Source organism: Aedes aegypti, chromosome 3, assembly GCF_002204515.2.
Source record: "Aedes aegypti strain LVP_AGWG chromosome 3, AaegL5.0 Primary Assembly, whole genome shotgun sequence".
Lineage (NCBI taxonomy): Eukaryota > Metazoa > Arthropoda > Insecta > Diptera > Culicidae > Aedes > Aedes aegypti.
The window spans coordinates 268,188,125-268,208,424 of NC_035109.1; the positions used below are offsets into that span (position 1 = coordinate 268,188,125).

The 20,300-nt window shown below is 36.7% G+C and overlaps 1 protein-coding gene across 3 annotated transcripts in view; it reads right to left on the reverse strand.

Annotated features, from left to right (window-relative positions):
- Window positions 1-1,708: 1,708 nt before the first annotated feature.
- LOC5579798 (ell-associated factor Eaf) overlaps window positions 1,709-20,300 on the reverse strand; it is a 31,466-nt gene continuing 12,874 nt past the window's right edge. Inside the window, exons 2-7 of one of the 3 annotated variants that reach the window (XR_002501124.1) lie at window positions 16,411-16,552; window positions 14,404-14,598; window positions 13,907-14,342; window positions 13,726-13,837; window positions 2,009-2,773; window positions 1,709-1,973 (exon numbers count right to left, since the gene is read on the reverse strand). Coding sequence is in view for 2 of the 3 variants with exons in the window: in XM_001648062.2 (XP_001648112.1) it covers window positions 2,658-2,773; window positions 13,726-13,837; window positions 13,907-14,342; window positions 14,404-14,598; window positions 16,411-16,552 (1,001 nt within the window). In the remaining variant the exon portion in view is untranslated. Of the gene's footprint in view, window positions 2,774-13,725; window positions 13,838-13,906; window positions 14,343-14,403; window positions 14,599-16,410; window positions 16,553-20,300 lie in introns of all 3 variants that reach the window. The other 2 variants (XM_001648061.2, XM_001648062.2) reach the window with 2 other exon arrangements.

Genomic DNA, 20,300 nt, shown 5'->3' on the forward strand with positions numbered 1-20,300 from the left:
TGATTCGAGTTCCGGACAGCTCATGGAATCATAAGTAGAAAAGTCTAGTAATCAATTGGAATAGTCAAACCACTAAAGAGGCACCTTTCGTTTGAAATGTTTCCCTTACAAAGTAGAGTGTCCGGAATTTGAAGCTGTCCGTAATATGAATCAAAACGGTATCAAAATATACATCCGGCAATCTTTGACATTTGGTAGATGAAATTTAGCGTATTTTGGAACAAAGTTATGTTAAAAATTATGATATTTGTACAATGATTTGTTCTAAAATTTGAATATTTACATAAAAACAAGATTTTGTTATCATGTTATCGAATTTAAGCGACGCATGGTGTTTAAAATGAAACATTTTACGATTTGGACGTTAAAAGATAAAAACGTAAAATTTAAGTGATTTACACATTTTGTAGCATAACTTTGTAATTTGAAGTACAAGAACTTTGATGCCTTCAACAACTTGTCGTATTTTTACACGTTCTAAAGCTTTGCCGAAGACGCAAAAGCTCTAGGACGCGAAATAAAATAATTAGCATCGCAGCGCCACCTATGCAGCAAAATTTCCAACTAACTTTATCACCAAATTAAAGAACAAATAAATTCAAGATAAGTCTCCTTTGACACCAATCCGAAGAAATGCACTTCTAAAGCGCTAGAAGTTTGGCTGGTTGAATTCTGTTCCTGGCCCAGTGTGGATTGTTGACTTCGCCGACGACATTACCCTAGTGGTCTATGGCGAATCGATGGAGGAAGTAGAGGTGACAGCAGCGCACTCTATCTGCATAGTTGAGGAACGGATAAGTTCAAGCAAACTGCGACTGGCCCAGATGGTCGACAACCGCAAGTCTGGGCAAAGGGCGTTCTTCTTGGTAGGTGATTACAAGCGATCCCTTAGGCATCTTGGGGTAATGATATATAATAAGCTCAGCGTCACTAGCTACGATGAATATGCCTGTAAATGGGCATCTACGGCAATGAAAATTGATATTCTTGAAATCAATGTTTACACAAACCTGCCAATGGGCCTAGTTAGAGTCCGCGGCTACAAAGCAAAGCCATACTGAAGGTATCTGGGTTCGATTCACGGTACAGGATCTTTTCGTAATGGAAATTTCCTTGACTCCCCTGGGCAAAGAGTATCATCGTACCTGCCACACGATATACGAATGCGAAAATGGCAACTTTGGCAAAGAAAGTTCTCAGTTAATAACTGTGGAAGTGCTCATCACTAAGCTGAGAAGCAGGCTTTGTCTCAGTGAGGACGTTATGCTAATAAGAAGAAGAACAAACCTGCCAAAGATCTTAGGATGATTTAACAGATCATACTGCACTGGTACAGCTAAGAATCGCGTGATCACTTGGAGGAGTTGATTAGGAATTGAGCCAAGTACCAAGTGTCCTTCCAAGAGTTCGATGAGAAACGTGCATAAAATATACCAAACAGAAAAACAATTACAATAGTCCCGTAGTAATCATGTCGTACAACTGTACAATTACACCCAGCGACTGCTAAACATGGAGGTCTAGCAAGTGATAAAATCGGTTTGCGAAGTTAACAAAAAGTATGTAAATTTTTTATGTGATATAACGAAAGAGAGTCGCGTCCGATAGAAGGCCTGATACGCAACAGACAAGATAAACCAACCAAGTGCTGCAGGATTGTAATCAAAATGAGTTCTTTTTAGTTCTATTGACAGTTTGGCTGCCACTCTTGTTCAAATCAATTAACATATTTTATTTGCTTGTTTATGGTAGTTTTCTGTAATAATTACGGTAAGTTATCAATATAGCATACACAACTGTTTCCTGCTGTACATATTAGCTAACAGCCCCTTCCTTGTTTGAAGAATTTCTAAAGCTCTTTAAAAACAAACGACGTGAAAATTGCATTCCGTCTTTCTGTTGATTGTGTAGAAAAAACCTTCCTTTCCACACAAACACTTGATTCGTGGCATAGTTTAGTGGGGAAGAGCATTCTCCAACTCTTTGAAGTTTCTTCTAGCGACATGACTACAACCAAACTCAAGGTTTCCTCTTTCTACTATTTAATAGCTGTGTGTTTGTCTTGGTTTCCAGCAGGAAGAGGATTCCTTTGACTACCATGTTTCCATTTAAATATTTAGTACCTAAGGACACAAAAAACTAGTCGTAATAGCGCGGTGAAAATATGAACGAACTAAGAGACAATAAAGAAAACAAAATAAAATAACATACAAATGAACGGATACCTCTCCCAAAAGAATGAGAAATATTTGCGAAGAGAAAACTATCCTACTCTGACGGTCGTTTCCGTTGTTTTCGGTCTGTATATTTGGCAGCGCCATCGTTTCGTAATCGGAACAAGCAAAACTAAATAGTGGCCATGCTTAAAACCAGAATGACTCCCTATCATCTCACTCTTAGCCTTACTTCTTCAGTCGTTAATAAACCACCCGCGACCCTCTGACTGTCTTCATTGATTGAAGAATTGGTTCCTGCGCTTTCCTTAGCGAATTGGTATATTTCCATTTCAATATAAATAGTTTCCCTACAAAAATAGAGTGCTCCGAGTTGCTTACCTCTTTCTCTCCGGATGACCGCAGATACATAGCGGTTGTACCGTTTCTCGTTCCTTATAGTTTTGATGCGCGGCATGCGTAGGTTGTCTCTGTTGGGCGTCTCTAGTCCGAATCGGAGTTGGACTCCGACAGGCACAGATCTTCCGTCAGTAGATGCGTAGGAAGCGAACGATTGTTGAGCGAGTCCGACCGGGTTGGACCTATGTCGAAAATTGATTCTATCATGTCGTTTGCAGCACGGGATGCAGAGAATGACACCATTCCGTAGGGTGGAAACGTAACCATGGACCAACCGAACCATACCCGGGAGTTTCCAATTAGTACCAGGAAAGTTTGCCAATGGACCCCAGTGGTGAAGGAACAATACGTAATAGATGGCAATCAGGTGAAAGAAAACAGATAAAGAAATTGTGTCGTTAGGATTACGGTGCTTTTTACATTATACTACAGTGCGAATTATGTTTTATAGATATCTAACTACTCGATCTTTTTATTCTTAAATATAGACTATAGTTTCCGATAAAATATAAGTTGTTACATGTGCCACACTGGCAAGGGACGGTCAATGGCCTCACATAGACATGTAGAAAGAATATGCCTAAAAGCATTGCATGATTCTCTATTTTACTACTTCATACTTTATATAACCCCCAACTGGTCCTTAAACGCCTTGGTATCTGTAGAGCACCATCGCTTTTCGACGAATTTAACAGAAACGTATTCAGTTTGGCAATGTCACGTAGGGCGATCAAAGTATTTTGGACAGACCGTTACGCGTATATAATTTGGCCATTTACGGTAAAATCAAAATTACTTGCGAATTAGGAGTAATAAGCTTATAATGAACACCGTTTTAGTTTTTTTTAAACATAAAAGAAAGTTTGTCAAACCTTCAGATCTATTGAAATCTTTTTATTGGTGCAGCATCGGAAATCTGGTAGGCTCTGCGTTTTGCCTAATTTTGTGACCTTCAGAGCAAACAAATTTCCGAAGAAGCTATTCTTTGATTTCTAAAGATTATGGAGAAAAAATGTGCGAATGCTTTTGGAGTTTTTTTAGCCCCATTAGGAATTTAAATAATTTTGAGATTTTGCTAGTATGGATAATAAATTACATTCTATTTTCTGATTTACCTACACGTGGGAGTATATTCAAAAAATGTTAGAAAAGGTGACTCAAAATGATCAATCAGAAAAAAATAGCGACCCACTACAATAGTAAATCAATTCCTCCGAAATCAAGAAAAGTTCTCACAAAAATTCTAAATTATTCTAAATTTTTCCAGATAAGCGTTGTGACGAATGTATCCAGAAGATCCATCATAACTTTTTATAAGGATTCCTCCTATTTTTTTATGTAATAGCACTGAAAATCTTCCAAGCGACTAACAACTTAAATTGCATACAAGTTTACATGAAACATTGCCAGGTATATTATCAAGAAATACTTCTGATTTGATATTCCTCCAGCTTTACTAGGATTTTTAAATCATTTTCTAGGAAATTCGCTTGCATCTTTTTTCCGAAATATCTTCGAGGTTAATTCAACGCTTTCTCCGAGATTTATTTTAAGAGATTTCAATACATCTTTGAATAATATTTCCATGGTTTTCATAAAGATATATTATACTGACAAGACTTGCTGCACAAATTCGGTAATGCAGTTATTTGGTAATCTCTCGAGGACCCGTAGATAAATAACCCTGCTGGATTTAATAGAGAATCTTGAAAATAAATTTAATGGGTTTACTTTAAATAATTAATAATAAAATTCTATAATGAATTTCTCAAGTATTTCTCGAATATTCAATAAATCATTGCAGCTGTTGCAGAAAAAAAATGCATTTTTTTAACAAATACTTTGGGAACTTTTTAAAAAAATCCTGCATTGTTTTCAGCGATGCCTCAAAAACAAGAACGAGAATAATTATTTCATTGTTATTTGCCAAAATTTATTCTGAAACTCCTTCAGATATTTTTCCACGGATTCATTTGAATACATCTTTCCGTTAATTTATTTAGCAATTTGCAAAAAAAAAAACAATAGAATTCCGCTTAAGGGATTCTTTCATAAATTTTTCATTGCCATCGTCCAAAAATCAGCACTAAATTATTCTTATTCGCATTTTCTCTCCATAGATTCCACGTGAATTTCGATAAATATTCCCCAACAGAACATTTAAGAAACTTTTTGAATTTGTTTCGTGGATCCTTACAAAGATTACGTTATCATCTTAATTTCCAACAACCTCCAAAATAGTAAATAAAGAAACTCTTATAGATATGCCCCTAGAAATTCTCAATAAAAAAAGAATAATACACATAAAAATATAAAAACAGAAAACGTGGTAGAATTTGTACAGATTTTTTCAAAACAATCACTAGAGAAATCAGCCGAAGAAGTTCTGTAGACATTATTTTGAAAATCTCTGAAACAATTTCCGAATCAATGACGGATTCTGCCCCTTAAGAATCGATTTATCATACGATTTATCGGTTTACGATTTGTATGATGAATTTTTGAAGAATTGACTTAAAAAAATAAAAAAAAAAATAACAATTTCTCATGTTTATATGGAAGGCACTCAATTATACTGCCCATAAACGCATAACTGTCCCATGTGGATAGGAAATCCAGCAAACATGGGACTGACATGCATGTATGGGCAGTATAGTTCATCTGTAGCTTCTTTACCGATACAGATCTATTTTCAACTTATCTATATTTACATCTACTTTCACTCTTTTCTACTCTTTTACTCTCACACCGAGCAGGTAGGAGAGTGCTTTGCTATTAGTCCAATCAATTTCCATATAAGCCATAGTCCATTGCTCTTGCGGTGCACAGTGATTTATTTCATCGATTTCACGATCAAAATAGAATAACTTCAAAACTATTGGTTCTAGATGTTTGATGTCTTTGATGAAGTTTCTTGATATTAAAAGGCGCTTCTTTTGGTATTAGGGGTAAGATGATCAATTCACCCACAAGTGAGATAAAAAAAATATTGTTTCTAAAAATTGAGTTAGAGATTTCAAGTCTTCGGCAAAGTTGTAGAGTATGTAATTGCAAACAACTTTGCCGAAGACGCAAAATTTCTATATATTCGTGGTAATGAGATATGGAGCATTTTGTCTTCGACACCCCTTAAAACTTGTTTTTTGTACATAACTTTTTAATAGAATTTTTCACATTTTTCGAATCTTCTACAAAGTTGTTTGGATCGATAAAATACACATTTTTGCTGAACACGAAAACCTTGTATCTCTTATCGTTAAAAAGTTATAAACAAATTTATGTTAAATTTTAGTCCACTTTCACCTTAAAAATCTCCATTCTACGCAAAATGACGCAGCTAGTTTCATGGCAACTTAAAGTTCTAACTCTCTACTTTTGCATGCAGGTAATAACTTTTGGAAACAAAAGGTTTTTTGCAGTGTTTTTCACAGATGATACACTCCCGTGCAAATGTTTGGGATCACCCTCTAAAAACATGAACAATTGTTTGGTCCACATCTTTGTGATTACACGTCCAATTTAAACTCTCTATAGCGCATTTGAAAGCCAATGAGTTATTTTCACTTCGTAAGAATTTTCCCGGAAACAGTTTCCGAATTTTGTATACTAAATTTTTACTTAAAAAAAACACACTGGAAAAACATGGCCATTTTCCTCAGAATTGGATCGATAAAAATATAAAAAAACAATGTATGTTAAGAATCGTAATCTTATATTCTTTGAAGAGCGCTTGCAAAATTTAGGAGGGAAAATGTGAAAACTACTCAATATCAATGAAACAGTCATTCAAGTTATCGTGCGAAAGTTTGGGTTTACCCCTCAGTATGATGCTTATCGTGCAAAAGCTTGGGATCACCTGAGCCGCACGCAAATCATTTTTGTCAATATCTCTACCATTTTTCAACCAATTTCAATAGTTCATAACTTTTCCAAACGAAAATAATGGCGCGTTCATGATTGGCTTGAGATTTCACAGAACTATCGTGTTTTTAGTAAGTTCAGGTGAACCCAAACTTTTGCACGATGACTTGAATGATGCTTTCATTGAATTTGAATAGTTTTCAGAATTTTCCACCAAATTTTCGTAAGCGCCTTTCAAAGAATATAAGATTACGAATCTATTGACACATTGATTTGAAATAATTAATCTAATTCTGAGGAAATCAGCCATGTTTTTTTAAAAAAAGGTCACAACTTTAAGTATGAATTTAGTATACAAAATTAAGAAAATGTGTTGAATGGTTTACGGCTAACCAGCCGAGTGGAAGTTTAACAACTACCGAAAAGCTAAACATTACATATACTTTGCAATTGGATTAAATGGACAAATTAATGTGAAGTTTTGCGAAAAAGTTACACGTCTTCTCAGTGAATCGAACTCACGACTCCCTGATCTATAGTTAGGGCACGTTACCCCTACGCCACTAGAGGACTCATGGAAGCAGAAGTTAACCTGAATTCGATTTCAGCTCAATAATCACGTGGTCCTTTTAGGCAAAGTGCACCTCTTTCGGAAGAATTAGATGTCCAACCAAACACAACGCTTTCTATATATATCCAATACCTAGCCCGAGAGCCTTTCACTTTCTTGAAATTTAGGGAATGTTTATTGTTCTTCTTTTTGGAATCACTTCCTTACAAACTGTTACAAAGCCTATTTCTCAGCTTGTTCTTAGAGCACTTGCCACATTTCTTAACTAAGAGCTTGCTAAAGTGCTAAAGTTATTATTTTTTTGCTTTTGTATTAGGGAAACAATTGTTCATGTTTTTAGAGGGTGATCCCAAACATTTGCACGGGAGTGTATCATCTGTGAAAAACACTGCAAAAAACCTTTTGTTTCCAAAAGTTATTACCTGCATGCAAAAGTAGAGAGTTAGAACTTTAAGTTGCCATGAAACTAGCTGCGTCATTTTGCGTAGAATGGAGATTTTTAAGGTGAAAGTGGACTATAATTTAACATAAATTTGTTTATAACTTTTTAACGATAAGAGATACAAGGTTTTCGTGTTCAGCAAAAATGTGTATTTTATCGATCCAAACAACTTTGTAGAAGATTCGAAAAATGTGAAAAATTCTATTAAAAAGTTATGTACAAAAAACAAGTTTTAAGGGGTGTCGAAGACAAAATGCTCCATATCTCATTACCACGAATATATAGAAATTTTGCGTCTTCGGCAAAGTTGTTTGCAATTACATACTCTACAACTTTGCCGAAGACTTGAAATCTCTAACTTAATTTTTAGAAACAATATTTTTTTATCTCACTTGTGGGTGAATTGATCATCTTACCCCTAATACCAAAAGAAGCGCGTTTTAATATCAAGAAACTTCATCGAAGACACCAAACATCTAGAACCAATAGTTTTGAAGTTATTCTATTTTGATCGTGAAATCGATGAAATAAATCACTGTGCGGTGGTTCATTTTGTCGTGTTACCGAGTCGTTTGAGGCTATTCGGTTTGTCTCATGTCGTTTTCGTTTTTAGGAACTGGGTCGGTGATCAACACATAAATAAACCAATGTCAAACAAATTGTAGTTCGGTCGAACCTGAATCGGATTGGGGTTGAAACTGTGATTCAGAACTGGTTGCGCCAGTTCCAACCTAGGTTCAAAAACGAATTCGACATCAGTCACCATCTGCTACTGACGGAGGATGGATGTGCTCCCCAAAGCACGGTCCTCCGTGTGGCGTCTTCTGGTGGCTGGACGGTTTTTTTTTGTGGAGGGGCTGGGAATCGAACCCATGACCTTCCGCTTATGAAGCGAAAGCGTAACCTAAAGGCTACGGACCCCCCTACATCGAGAATATTTTTAAATATATGCGGTATCCTTAAATAAATTCTAAGATGAATCTCAAGAAAATTCCCGGGTATATAAGCTAGTCTCTGGAAAAAAAATTTGAACAGAATCGATGAAGGTGTGTTTTAAAGAAGCAAGGATATAAATCCAATAGGAATTCCAAGATAAATATCTCGAGTAATCCTTCTAATAGTAGTTAAACAAAATCTCTGGAAAGTTTCCTTTAAAAATCGCATGAAGAAGACTCTTAGCATGTCCTTTTGACATTGCTAGACAATCAATCCCTGGAGAAAATCTGGTCGTGTGCGTGACGACGAAAAATTGTCCAGATCATTCGAGTACGATTTTCACGAGAGCCGGTCTGTTTGTTTGCTTCGCGGATAACATGGATAAGGCCTATTAACAAGACGTTTCAAATCAGCTGATCGGGAAGCTCTTTGACAGTTCTTCTATGGAGATGACAGTCCCGTGTTAGCAACGGTCCTCCACCGATGTAAACAAATGCATAGACGGACCTGTCACATGGAAAGGCCTATTATTAGTTGAGAATTTGAAACGATGCACAGTGCGTTGAATGTATGGAAATGCGGGACAAAAATCAAAACTGAAAGATCAAGCCATTTGAGCACCTTGGTATGGAAGGGAAAGTTGTTTCTGGTTAAAAGAGCTACAATTTGCATATATGGCGCATAATCGCCAAACTGTCCTAAGCGCCAATTTAATTATTTTTCAAAAAAAAACCTTGCAATTAGTACTTTTATTGCTCATAATGATGTTATTTGCAAACATGTCTCTTCTCACTCCCAGCTGCAAAAGAGACTTATATGCCTTTATGTAAAAAATCGCAAATTTTTTAATTTTTCAGTTTTTAATTTAAATTTTTTATAAAATCTTGGAAACTACACTTAAAATATATTATTTTAAGCATAAACTTGCTAAGGTGTAATGCCAGGTTGAGCCGAGATCACATAACGTTGCAAGATTTTCGGTTTTTTTTTTTTATCACAAACAACAGATTTTCATGCTTATGCTGGTTAAGGAGTACCGTGCACCCCCGCTAATTTGAACGGTAGCTCATGCAAACCATCGGGGTTCATTTTTAATTTGAACATCTAGTCACCCTAGAAACGTGTTTCTGGTTACCTATTTCACTGTTTTGTTTTGATTCTGCGTTCTGTTCAGATTAAACGTGGTCGTACGTGGTCAGATTAAACGTGGGGGTACCCGGTATACCTCAAAATTGTCTAAAATCTCGAAGAGTTGCAGGGAGTTGCAGCTATATCTTTCAGACCTCTTAGAGTACACTCTAAGAAACATGTCTGTGCATGATTTGGGGTGGAACTCGGTGGAACCTTTTTTTGAATCGATAATCAAAGTTACATGTTAGTATTTCATAAGTTTGATTTCATAGCCAACCCAACGTGCCGATTTCTCACATTCAAAGTAAAAATTGGTGTTCTTATCACATCAGACATACTTTACCAACCTTCAGTCATGTTCTCTTTTAGATTTTGATTGAATATATAGGTTTCAACACTCTCAGTGCTAGTTGAAAGATTGCTTAAAACATGCGACAAATTCTAGTTTTTCTGCTACTCCGACAACCAGGGCCGTCCATTTTCAATTCATTGAAAGCATTTTCAGTCCCCAACTGACTGACTCAAGCTTCCCTATCGATTGAAACTCTACTGTTTCGTTTCAATCCGACAAACATTTCCTTTCATCGCAGCAAGCGTAGTCTTTCATTTCTTTCGTGCTGCCTGTGCGTCGCGCGTCATATATCAGAGCCTCACCGCAGCACGCTGGTCTTTCAATCGGTAGTCTCTAACTTTAGGAGCTGATCAATTCAAATGAACGACGTGGTGGCCCGCATATTTTCTCTATCTTAATTTATTACCTAACAAGTTATACGCATTACTATTGCAAAAAATAGGTAAAATCAAATTTGAAACATTCTGATAGATTTTAATGAAATCAAATGAAACGAAGTTCTTACTCTTTCATTTCCCCTTTCTTGTTTGCTACTTTCAATCAGGTAACGCAACGAATGAGTGGTGAAAGAAGAACGAAGCGACACAGTTGTTCGTCACCATCGAGACGACGCAACCAAGCCTTCGTGTTTCACAAAATGCTTTCGAAAATGCACAGCCCTGCCGACAACTGCCACTTTCGACGCTTGTTGTGGTAGTTTAAGTGCTTTGTATAGTTTATAAATACATGTTTCAATAACTGATGCTATCAATAAACACTTATGGATACTTATTATCGCCAGATAAAATAATTTGAAATTTTATTTTTGTCTATGGAGCAACGCACTGTGCGATGAAAGATATGTTAAACAGTCAAAAGTCAGACTGGTGAGGAACTCGTCCAAAACAAAATAAATGCTGGTACCAAAACAAAATAAATGCTGGTAGCAAATAATTAGGAACATTGTGTGCCTAATTTGACGCACAAGATTTTCATACAAAAATGTGTCTTAAACCTTAAAAATAGAAAAAAAAATCGACGTCAATTTATGAATAAAAGAATATTACTGATTGTTGTTGATGGTGGGGATTGCTCATCAAACCTTCCGGTCCGCCTCATAGTTACGTACTATTTGGTGCTGGGTGTAGTTCTTGTTTTTCCAGCTGTATTGAAAAGCATGAGCCATAGTCTTTGGCATATAATCGGATCTATCTTTAGCAGAAAAGAACCGAAATGTCTATCGACGACCGGTGATTGCTAGCAGATATAGTGGAGAGCTTGTCTTGAAACGTTCATCGCTTCAAGCTAGTTGAAAAACTGAATACACTGATTGCCTGTCGATCAGAGCCGAACTAGGCATAGATCGTATACATACATCTGAATCTACATGTCTCCGATGTATTACATCGTTCCAGGTGGGAGTTATCTGATATGTGAATATGGTATCATAACAGAATTTTCCATCTGAACGAAGTGATAAATCATAATATTCCGCAAACTGTATCACACATCTACAGAATGTATTGCGTGAAGTTAAGACACAGCAGAGTATTGGGTACATAGGACCAAGTCCCTGCCGGGTGGCGCGAAACTGATGAGCGATAGACAATAGAATCAACAACACTGCCATAAGGGATAGTAAGCATGTGACTATTGTCGAAACTATGATTAGGAGGCAAATCAACATCCCAAGATCAAATTTTTGTTACAACCCAATGTAGGTATTATTAAATTAGGCTGTAGAAAATGATAAATATCTGATCACTTAGGAACCTTGCAACAGGTAATAAATGCTCGTAGTCTGTTTTCTTGGAATACACATGAATAAATTGTTAAAATTGCCGAATCATACGCGGAATTTATTAAATTAGGATTGAAATCATAATGAAATCATAATGATGATAGATTATCAACTTTCCTTTCGTCTTGCTATTTGTTACCGTTAGAATCACCAAACTGATTGGTTTCCCACTACTTACACCAATACAACAGCACGAAAACTGAAGTATTATAATCGCGCGTTGGAACTTTCAATATCCATATATTACATCAATAGTGAATTCTTGTATGTAGCCAGTATAAATAACAGAATCATCAACTTCTTGAACATTCTTTAACTGAAAACAGGATGCTTGTTTTATCAAACATGCTCAATCTGCACCTAAAATCTCGGATCCAAATAGTTTTCTAAATAAAAATTGTGTCTAAATAAAACGTGTAGGCCAACAAAACATAATTGAGTAGGAGTTTACAAGTTACTTAGCACATGAAAAACAGTTTAAATTAATCTATTACTAGATCAACACTAATGCTCACATTTTTTATATTCTCATTTCATCATGGTCCTCATTGCTCGAGCGGAGACGAACACCCTGGAGATGGAAAAAATCGACAGCGCTACGATAAGGAAACGTAACAGATGAGAAACTATCGATACATTTATCAATTATAAAACCCCGTTTTAATGTTAACACTTTGTTTCTGTTTTTTCTGTTTTTTTCGTTTCAGCAATCAAATAACCGAACCAACTCTACTATCTTTTCATTTCTTCTTCGTTATACTTATAGTCCTTCTGGCACTGAACCGAGTGGTGCGCCTTCCGCTTTCTTACTGGTGCTGTTTTTCCTGTACATTTGGCATAGTGTCGGAGGTGGTGTACTGTATTTGCTATACAACGCGCTACTTTCGATATTGTGCTTGGCGTGTGGGGAAGCAGTACTAGTGGTGAAGCGGAGGGCGCCATTCGGTTTAGTGCCAGAAGGACTATATCTATTTAATGTATCTGAAGCTTGTGGGACCGCTTTAATTCCGGCGCCTGCTTGTGGAAGATCCCGGTGTGCTAAACGGTATAGGACATGTTAACGGGGGAGGCTTGGTAGGTCCTCACCCAGCCCGTGTCTAGATGGGCGGATAATTGTCTGCCAGGGTGTGGATTGAGCAATTACAATTACAATTACAAAAAGAATATTACTGATTGTTGTTGATGATATTGCTGTAAAACAGCACAATATTTTCATGAAAATTGATTAATAATATTTAGCACATTCACTAAGGAATGAAAAAAATTGACGCACTTGTCGGATGAATTTTCAAATAATTTTTATTTTTTGCCTATTATTAATCAAAAATAAACTTTTTTTGATTGAAATCTTACAATAACATGTAAATGAAGATTAAGGAATAAATTTTTGAATGCTATTCTGAACTAGAATTAATTTATAATAAAAATAATTAGAAAATGCGTCAAGTTTGGACCCGCGTCAAATATGGTACGTTCACGGTAGGCGTAGCTGACGCAGTGCCACGATAAACATGGATATTTTTGAGGTGATGAATGAGTTCATTTACGTCTGATCTTTAGTGACGGCTGACGACATTAATAGAGTAACACGAAGGCACACCATCTGTAGAAGATTGGTCTGGGTCATTTGGCATAAAGGACATTTGACATAACTGCCATTTGGTATAATGGTCTTTTGGCATCAACAAATTTCATCAAGAACAGGCATATTTTGAAAAAAGGGATATCATTCTAGTTATGCCAAACGGCGTTATGCTAAATGACCTTATACCAAAAGGATTTATGCCAAATTACCCGCTCCCGTAAAAGATGGGCCTAATATGGCCTCAAAAAAACTGCAGTCGAGAAATATTCACCCCCGCACGAAAGCAGATAAGACTGTACCCTTCAATTTTCTTCACTACATGTGGTAGGCTAATCATTATATCAATGTTTAAAATAAATCTTTATATACATTTATCACAGCGAAATTTTAAATATTGGACGATAGTCGTATAATATGAGTGTTCCTACAATACCAAGAAAAATCTAACTCTACTAAAAACCTATTCCTAAGAAAGCAAATGCAAAAGATCTTACCTTTAACCGGAGAGTCGTTATTGTCTTCGGTTGTGCTTTCCGAATCGGAACCACTATCACTGTCGCTAGAACCACTCGAGTCCGAGTCCGAAGAAGTTAGTAAACCCGTGGACTAAAACAAAATTATTCAGATATTTAACAACTTGCCACTTTCCATTCTAAATCCATGATTGACACTCACGAATCCCGTATCCCTAGGAGGCGAAGCTTGTGCCCTCGAGGGTAGGTTAATCTCCACATTGTTGTCACCACCACCACCACCGTGGTGGTTGTTGTACGGATTGAGATGACTATTGCTATTGCTCCCGAGGCCATGGACACCAGCACCGCTGCTGTTCGAATGGTTCTTATGGTTACTGCTACTGTTGATATTGTTACTGGTATGATGATTGTTGCTGTTGTTGAGCGAACTACTACTGCTGCTGCTGCCACCACTGGTGTTGTGAGCATTGTTGCCATGATGCATCGATTGTGACTGTTGCTGATGCTGCTGTTGTTGTTGATGCTGAACAACAGAGGGCAGCGAGGAAGAAGGCACCGTCATGAAATCATTGCCATCATCCAGCCCAATGATCGGGATGCTTGGCAAGGTCTGTTGAGTATTGTTGGCATTCCAACTGTAACGGAACATTGGGGGGTTATTGATGGGTCTTGTTATAATGAGGACAAGTAACTTACGCCGGTGCGGAGAGAGGACTCTTGTTCGGGTAGGAAGGCGAGTTCTGCAATGGCGAATGTTTTGGCACAAAGCTGATGGGAGTGTTCTTGCGGGAACCGGTAGTGATTTTGGTTTTGGAACTTTGCCGCGCCGTGGAGTTTTCGACCTTTATCTGAGGAGGCGGCTGAGGAGGTGGCACAGCCTTATTCTCCGTCCTAGAATAGAAGTGTGAAATAGTATCAGTATACCTACGATTGTTTATTCCTTGAAAATTAAGAAATACATTTACTGCAACAGTTACGCTGTCATGAGTCATCTATTATTATTGGTCAATTACATTTAAAGCACGTGCCAAATAGAGTTACGAATATTCGTGACTAGGAGAGCCAAAATAGTGTGAGCAGTACATGATGCATCATCTCTCTTTCAAATACCTAAGTAAATTGTAAATTCAGTCATATCTTGAAAATCCTGCAAAATTATGTTTCGTTCTTCTATATTTTATCTAACAAAAAATATTCCCATTTAGAGCAGACCCGATCCAAAGAAAATTTTGGTTTTCTATATTTTCTAGTGAAAATTCATAAAAAGTCAAAGCTAATTTTTCTTTACACGCCAAGGGTGAACGCAAAAAAGACGTAGTTTGTATCCTTTTTATATACTGCTTTGCGTTGAAAAATGGGTTAATCAACGTGCGAAGATCGATTTTTGACCAACTTTGTCGCGTTGCAACTCGATTTTCAATAGAGCACATAATGCAAACGGTGCAGTATATTTGGGTTTAGGTTTTGGAAAACTAAGTTAATTACATATTTTGCAAATCATATGATTATTTAGATTATTTTGAGAGTTACACTTAATGGCATTCAGTAACAGCAACTATCACGGATTGAATTATAGATAAAATTCACTTCACTTAGTAAACTTCTATGTTAAAGGCATACCATGCTCCACTGGGGACCTAGGCTGGTTCATCTCATATGCAAAATATGACATAAATTTAGAATTTGCAAATACAATGAAGCCTCAAAAATACATGACCTATGGCTTTCTTCATGCATTAAGGCGAAGTAGGCCGTCATTGAAATCTGTACGCGTAGTTGATGATTGCTGTCAAGTGACATCACGATTTCAAAGTAAAGAAAATCAGTTGGATTTGCACTGACTTAGCTGAAAAAGTATCAGTATACTTTCCTTATGTGGGCGCGTACAGTGATACTCTTTCCAACCAGCATTTATCCAGGTTTTTAAAAGCGCTAATGGCTGCCGCAAACGGCTTCGCTTTCTTGTAGCGATAAGTCGATTTGACGTTTGGCTTGGGTCGTTTTATTTGAACGGTCCCAAGCCAAACGTCATATCGACTAATCCATATCAGAAAGCGAGCCTATTTGCGGCAGCCATTAGCGCTCATAAAAAGCTGGATTATGCGGAATGAGTTATAACAATTTGAAATTGTGAGCTGCAATATTAACATGACTGCCAAAACAAATGACGGGCTACTTAGCCTTAAAATTTTGTCTAAAGGTTCTATACGGTACAGACCGTAGCTATACTTTAGCAATAGCCAACAAAGAGCTAGGAAATGCAGCCGTATTTAAACTGTAATAGCGCCCTTCTCCACTTTAACACTGCTTCAATGAGGCATGTAAGGCAGTATTACTTAATATTCCATTTTTAAAGTAGCATATAAAGTGACATTAATGTAACTCTATACAGCTGTACGGTAACTTGGGTCAGTATTAGTTTAAGATTGTTTCAAAGAATTTCATCCGATTACTTATTTAGGTATTACTCCGACGATTTCTTAGATGATTCTTACACGGACTTTTTTTTTAAGAATTTCGTTTAAATTGCTTTCAAGAAGTCAACTTTGATTAGAAAAAAAAAGAAAATTCCCAAACGTTTTTGTGACCTAGGGAAATTTTCAGAGTAATCCCGCATAGTCCGTGAGCCCGAGGATCACTGAACGTACAGCTTTGATGGTTCGAATAGCTCAATACATTGTCCCAAATTCGCGAATTACTTACCGAGTCTTTTTGACCTGCATGTTACTGTTAAGCTTTTCCAGCGTAATTTCCCCCGTCACTCGATCGATAATTAGCACACATTCCTTCTTGGTGTAGTCTCGTTGATTTCCTTTGAACACCGTGTTGGGTACTCCAGATCCATCTGTTTGAGGAAACCGAAAAAAAGAAATAAATCAAAATCGTGTCTAATTGCAGGCCTGGTAAAGCAACTGAGTGTCTTGAAGAGGAATTTTAGGGATCTATTGCCTTGCCTGAAAGAAAATGACTAAACAAGATAGAAAAGAGACCAAGCAGGAAAAAAGAAAACAAAAAAACTAACAGGGGCCAGTACAGCCATTTTTCTAAGAAGATTTTTGATAATTTCTTGTTCTATTACAATTTTTGCTGTATGGTACCGTAGGAAAAGTGGGTAATGGAAATCGTATCGTCGAAATTCTTTCAATTCTAAAGACCTTAAATTGAAAAAAAATAAAAATAGAGGTCGTGTATATTTTTTAGTTTGTTTCCCACCAAATTTAAGCGATATGCTGTGACGAGATTGGTTATCCAATGGCTACCGTTTCTACTTCATAAGCAGAAGAGTTCAATCCCAGGCCCGTCCTTTTTCTCGTACTTTGTAGTTGTATCTTTCACTTGCTTCGATCTTCCATTCTTAATATATCACAGTTGATCTGAGATGGACAAAAAAACCGTTCCCCTACGCTTTCACTCTTCCACCATTATAGCACGCCTTTCCTTACACATGATACATATGCAGTCTGCTAACCAAACAAGCAAGCATCTCTGCTATAAATATATCCACCTACACCTTCCCGCATCAACTGGCTTAGATGCAGGGATATATTCGATGTACTGTGGGAGCCAGTTTAATGCATCATCAAATCCTCTCCCTTCCTCTAATTGGTCAGCATTCTGACGTGGTAGGCGCCATTGTTGTCTAAAACTAGAAGAACACCGGCACTTATACACTGAGGGTGTCTGTTGCCCATTGCACGGTGACGTCATCAGATAATCGCTCTCTTTCCCTCCTTCGGGAAATCTGAAAACAACGGTGTCAAAGTTGACAGGTACTGGCACCATTGTTTTCAAGTTTTGTTGAAGAGCGAAAGAGAGAGAATTTTGCCGTGAAATGTCTAGTTAGTCCCAAGCAGTCATCTAATTGTTTCCTTGTGCTGATCTGGCGATAATAGAGTAGCAACCAACCACGGGCGGCCAATCAAGCTCAAGCTCAAGCATAAGCGATATGCTGAAATTAATGTTTATGTAAAATTGAAAAAAAAATACAATAGAAGTTAGAGTTTTCAAATTTCCCGGGATTTGATTTCCCGGGAAACGGGAAATAAATTTGCCATTTCCCGGGAAATCCCGGGATCCCGGGAAATTTTCAAAAACGTGAAGCTAATGCAAATTTGATGATTTTTTTTAATTATTCGTCTTTTTGTTATATTTTTATACCAGTAAACTTGTATGATACCTATATTTTTTTTTGTAAGTAATTTATTCATGTTTCTCAACAAATCTATTGATTTCGCTTCAGAACAACATAAATTATGATATTGAGTCCATGTGGAGATTATTCTTGTGAAAGAGGAAGATCTTTATTATGGATCAAATCGACTCATATTATGGATCAGAACACTATAACAGCAATTAATCTGCCGCTTCTGGGAATACGGTTGGCATTTTATTTCCCACAGACGAAAAAAATATGCTTAAGCATATTATTATTGATTGCGATGCTTCACAAATGTATGGTTCACTTAGGTAAAATATGTTCTGCGTAATTGCAACTCTATTAGATGAGATATTCCCGTTTTATTCCAACTCTGATCCATATCTGTGTGCTATCCATAACTGTGGGGTGAATGTAGGCAAAAAAAGGGATTAGAAAAAGAGGTTTTTTGTATGCCGGTCAAAATAATTTCTTCCCTAGATCCCTAATGTTCCTAGAAATAACTTCTGGCTACGCCACTGCATTATATAAATAAAACAACGAAAAAAGATAATATTTATGTTCTTTTAATGCAGATTTTAATTTTTCTTTTAGTAATTCAATTATCTGGAGGATTCGATTATCCGGAGTGAAAAAAAAAAATCGATGCAACGGATAATCGAGTCCGACCAGTACCAACATTAAATCAAACCTTTCAAACACTAGAATAAAAACCAACTAGAGTCTAACGATGGCAAATGTGACGGGTAAATCCATGAAAACTTTATGAGCATACTCAATTCATGGATGATCCCTCGAAAAATCCTGTATTTTGTGTAGCATATAATCTATTCTGAGAAAAAAAACATATCGTTAAAGAGCTATCCATTTTACAAAAAAGAACAACAAATCAATATCAAAGTATAACTAGTGAACTAGTAAGGTCATTGGTTAGAATGATATGAAAAGTAAATTATACGATAGTTTTGGTTTGAAAATGGATGGTTAATCCTTTTTTATTAGAATACCCGGGAAATACAGAAATCCCGGGAAATACGGGAATCCCGGGAAACATAAAATCATTTCCCGGGAAACGGGAATCCCGGGAAATGTTCCCGGGATTGAAAACTCTAATAGAAGTTTTTGATCCCTGCATTTCACGTGTAGGATAAGTGAAAAGTTTGTTGTTTTGAACAATGGATTGAAAAACTAACAGTTATACTCACGATTTCTATTAACTATAACATTTGTTAAGGAGCCCCAATGAACAATAACATAAGTAAAATGTAAACAAAGTAAATTTCATCCTTGTCAATTCAATTTTCTTCTGTTATGTTTGTTTAAATGATTCGACAATAGTTATATATTTTCAATGTTGGTTCTTACATCATGGGACAGCAATTGCATTTTTGTTCTGTAGAATTTCCACCCACCGCTCGTTATTTGTTTTTGAGAAAGTCAGATATGACGTCGCATAAATCTTCGGGATAAATCATTTCTTGGAACGGAATCCTTCACAATAAAGTATTTAACCCGTATAGGCCTGAGTGAAAGCAAAAATACTAAAACCCTTACCACTCAGCGAATACTTAACGGATTCAAATAATTTTTTGTCAGTATACTGGCCCACATATCTAGTTTCTAGAAGTGGCCAGAGGAACTCGGGAATACTCCTGTAGCTGGAATTATTGCGGTGGGTTACTGGGTCAAGTCGGGTAGAAAAAGGCGATTTTTTGGGACATGCAAAGTTATCTTTGTTTATTTCCAATGGCAATCATTTTAATTTGCAGAAATCAGTAAGATCGGATATTCTACATCATAAATAAATAGTTTTGCACCGTTTAGAGTGTACCAGATGCGGCCACTCGGATTTAATTCCCTGAAAAACCGGCTCTAGATTTGTTAGGTATTAAATCGTTTCAAATCACTATAAGTGTAGATCGAACATAATAGCTCAATAAAATGCGTTCCCATAAGTTGACACATATGTAAAGATACAAATTGTGCACTTTATCATAAATTTGAGGCATCTTGGGGACCCGAAAATGGTAATTTATGGGATCAATCAAATACAGCTGACATAATTGTTCAATTTAATCGATTATCAAAAAGTTCACGCTGATGCGTTTTTCTTAAAACTCCTTGATATAGTGGCCACATAATAGCCGGTTCTTGAAATTATCAGTTACTTGAAAATTGCCTACCTCCAGGGGTACAGGAGAACAGAACCCTTGTCACCCGACCTGACCCAGTGATCCACCGCAATAACTCCGGCCACATGAACATTTCCAAAATCCTTTGGCCACTTTTAGAAACTAGATATGTGTGCCAGTATACTGACAAAAAATAATTTAAATCCGTTGAGTACTCGCCCAGCGGTGAGATTTTTAGTATTCTTTCTTTCACTCAGGCCTATACGGGTTAATACCTTTTTTGTGTGGATAAACCTATACCCCAT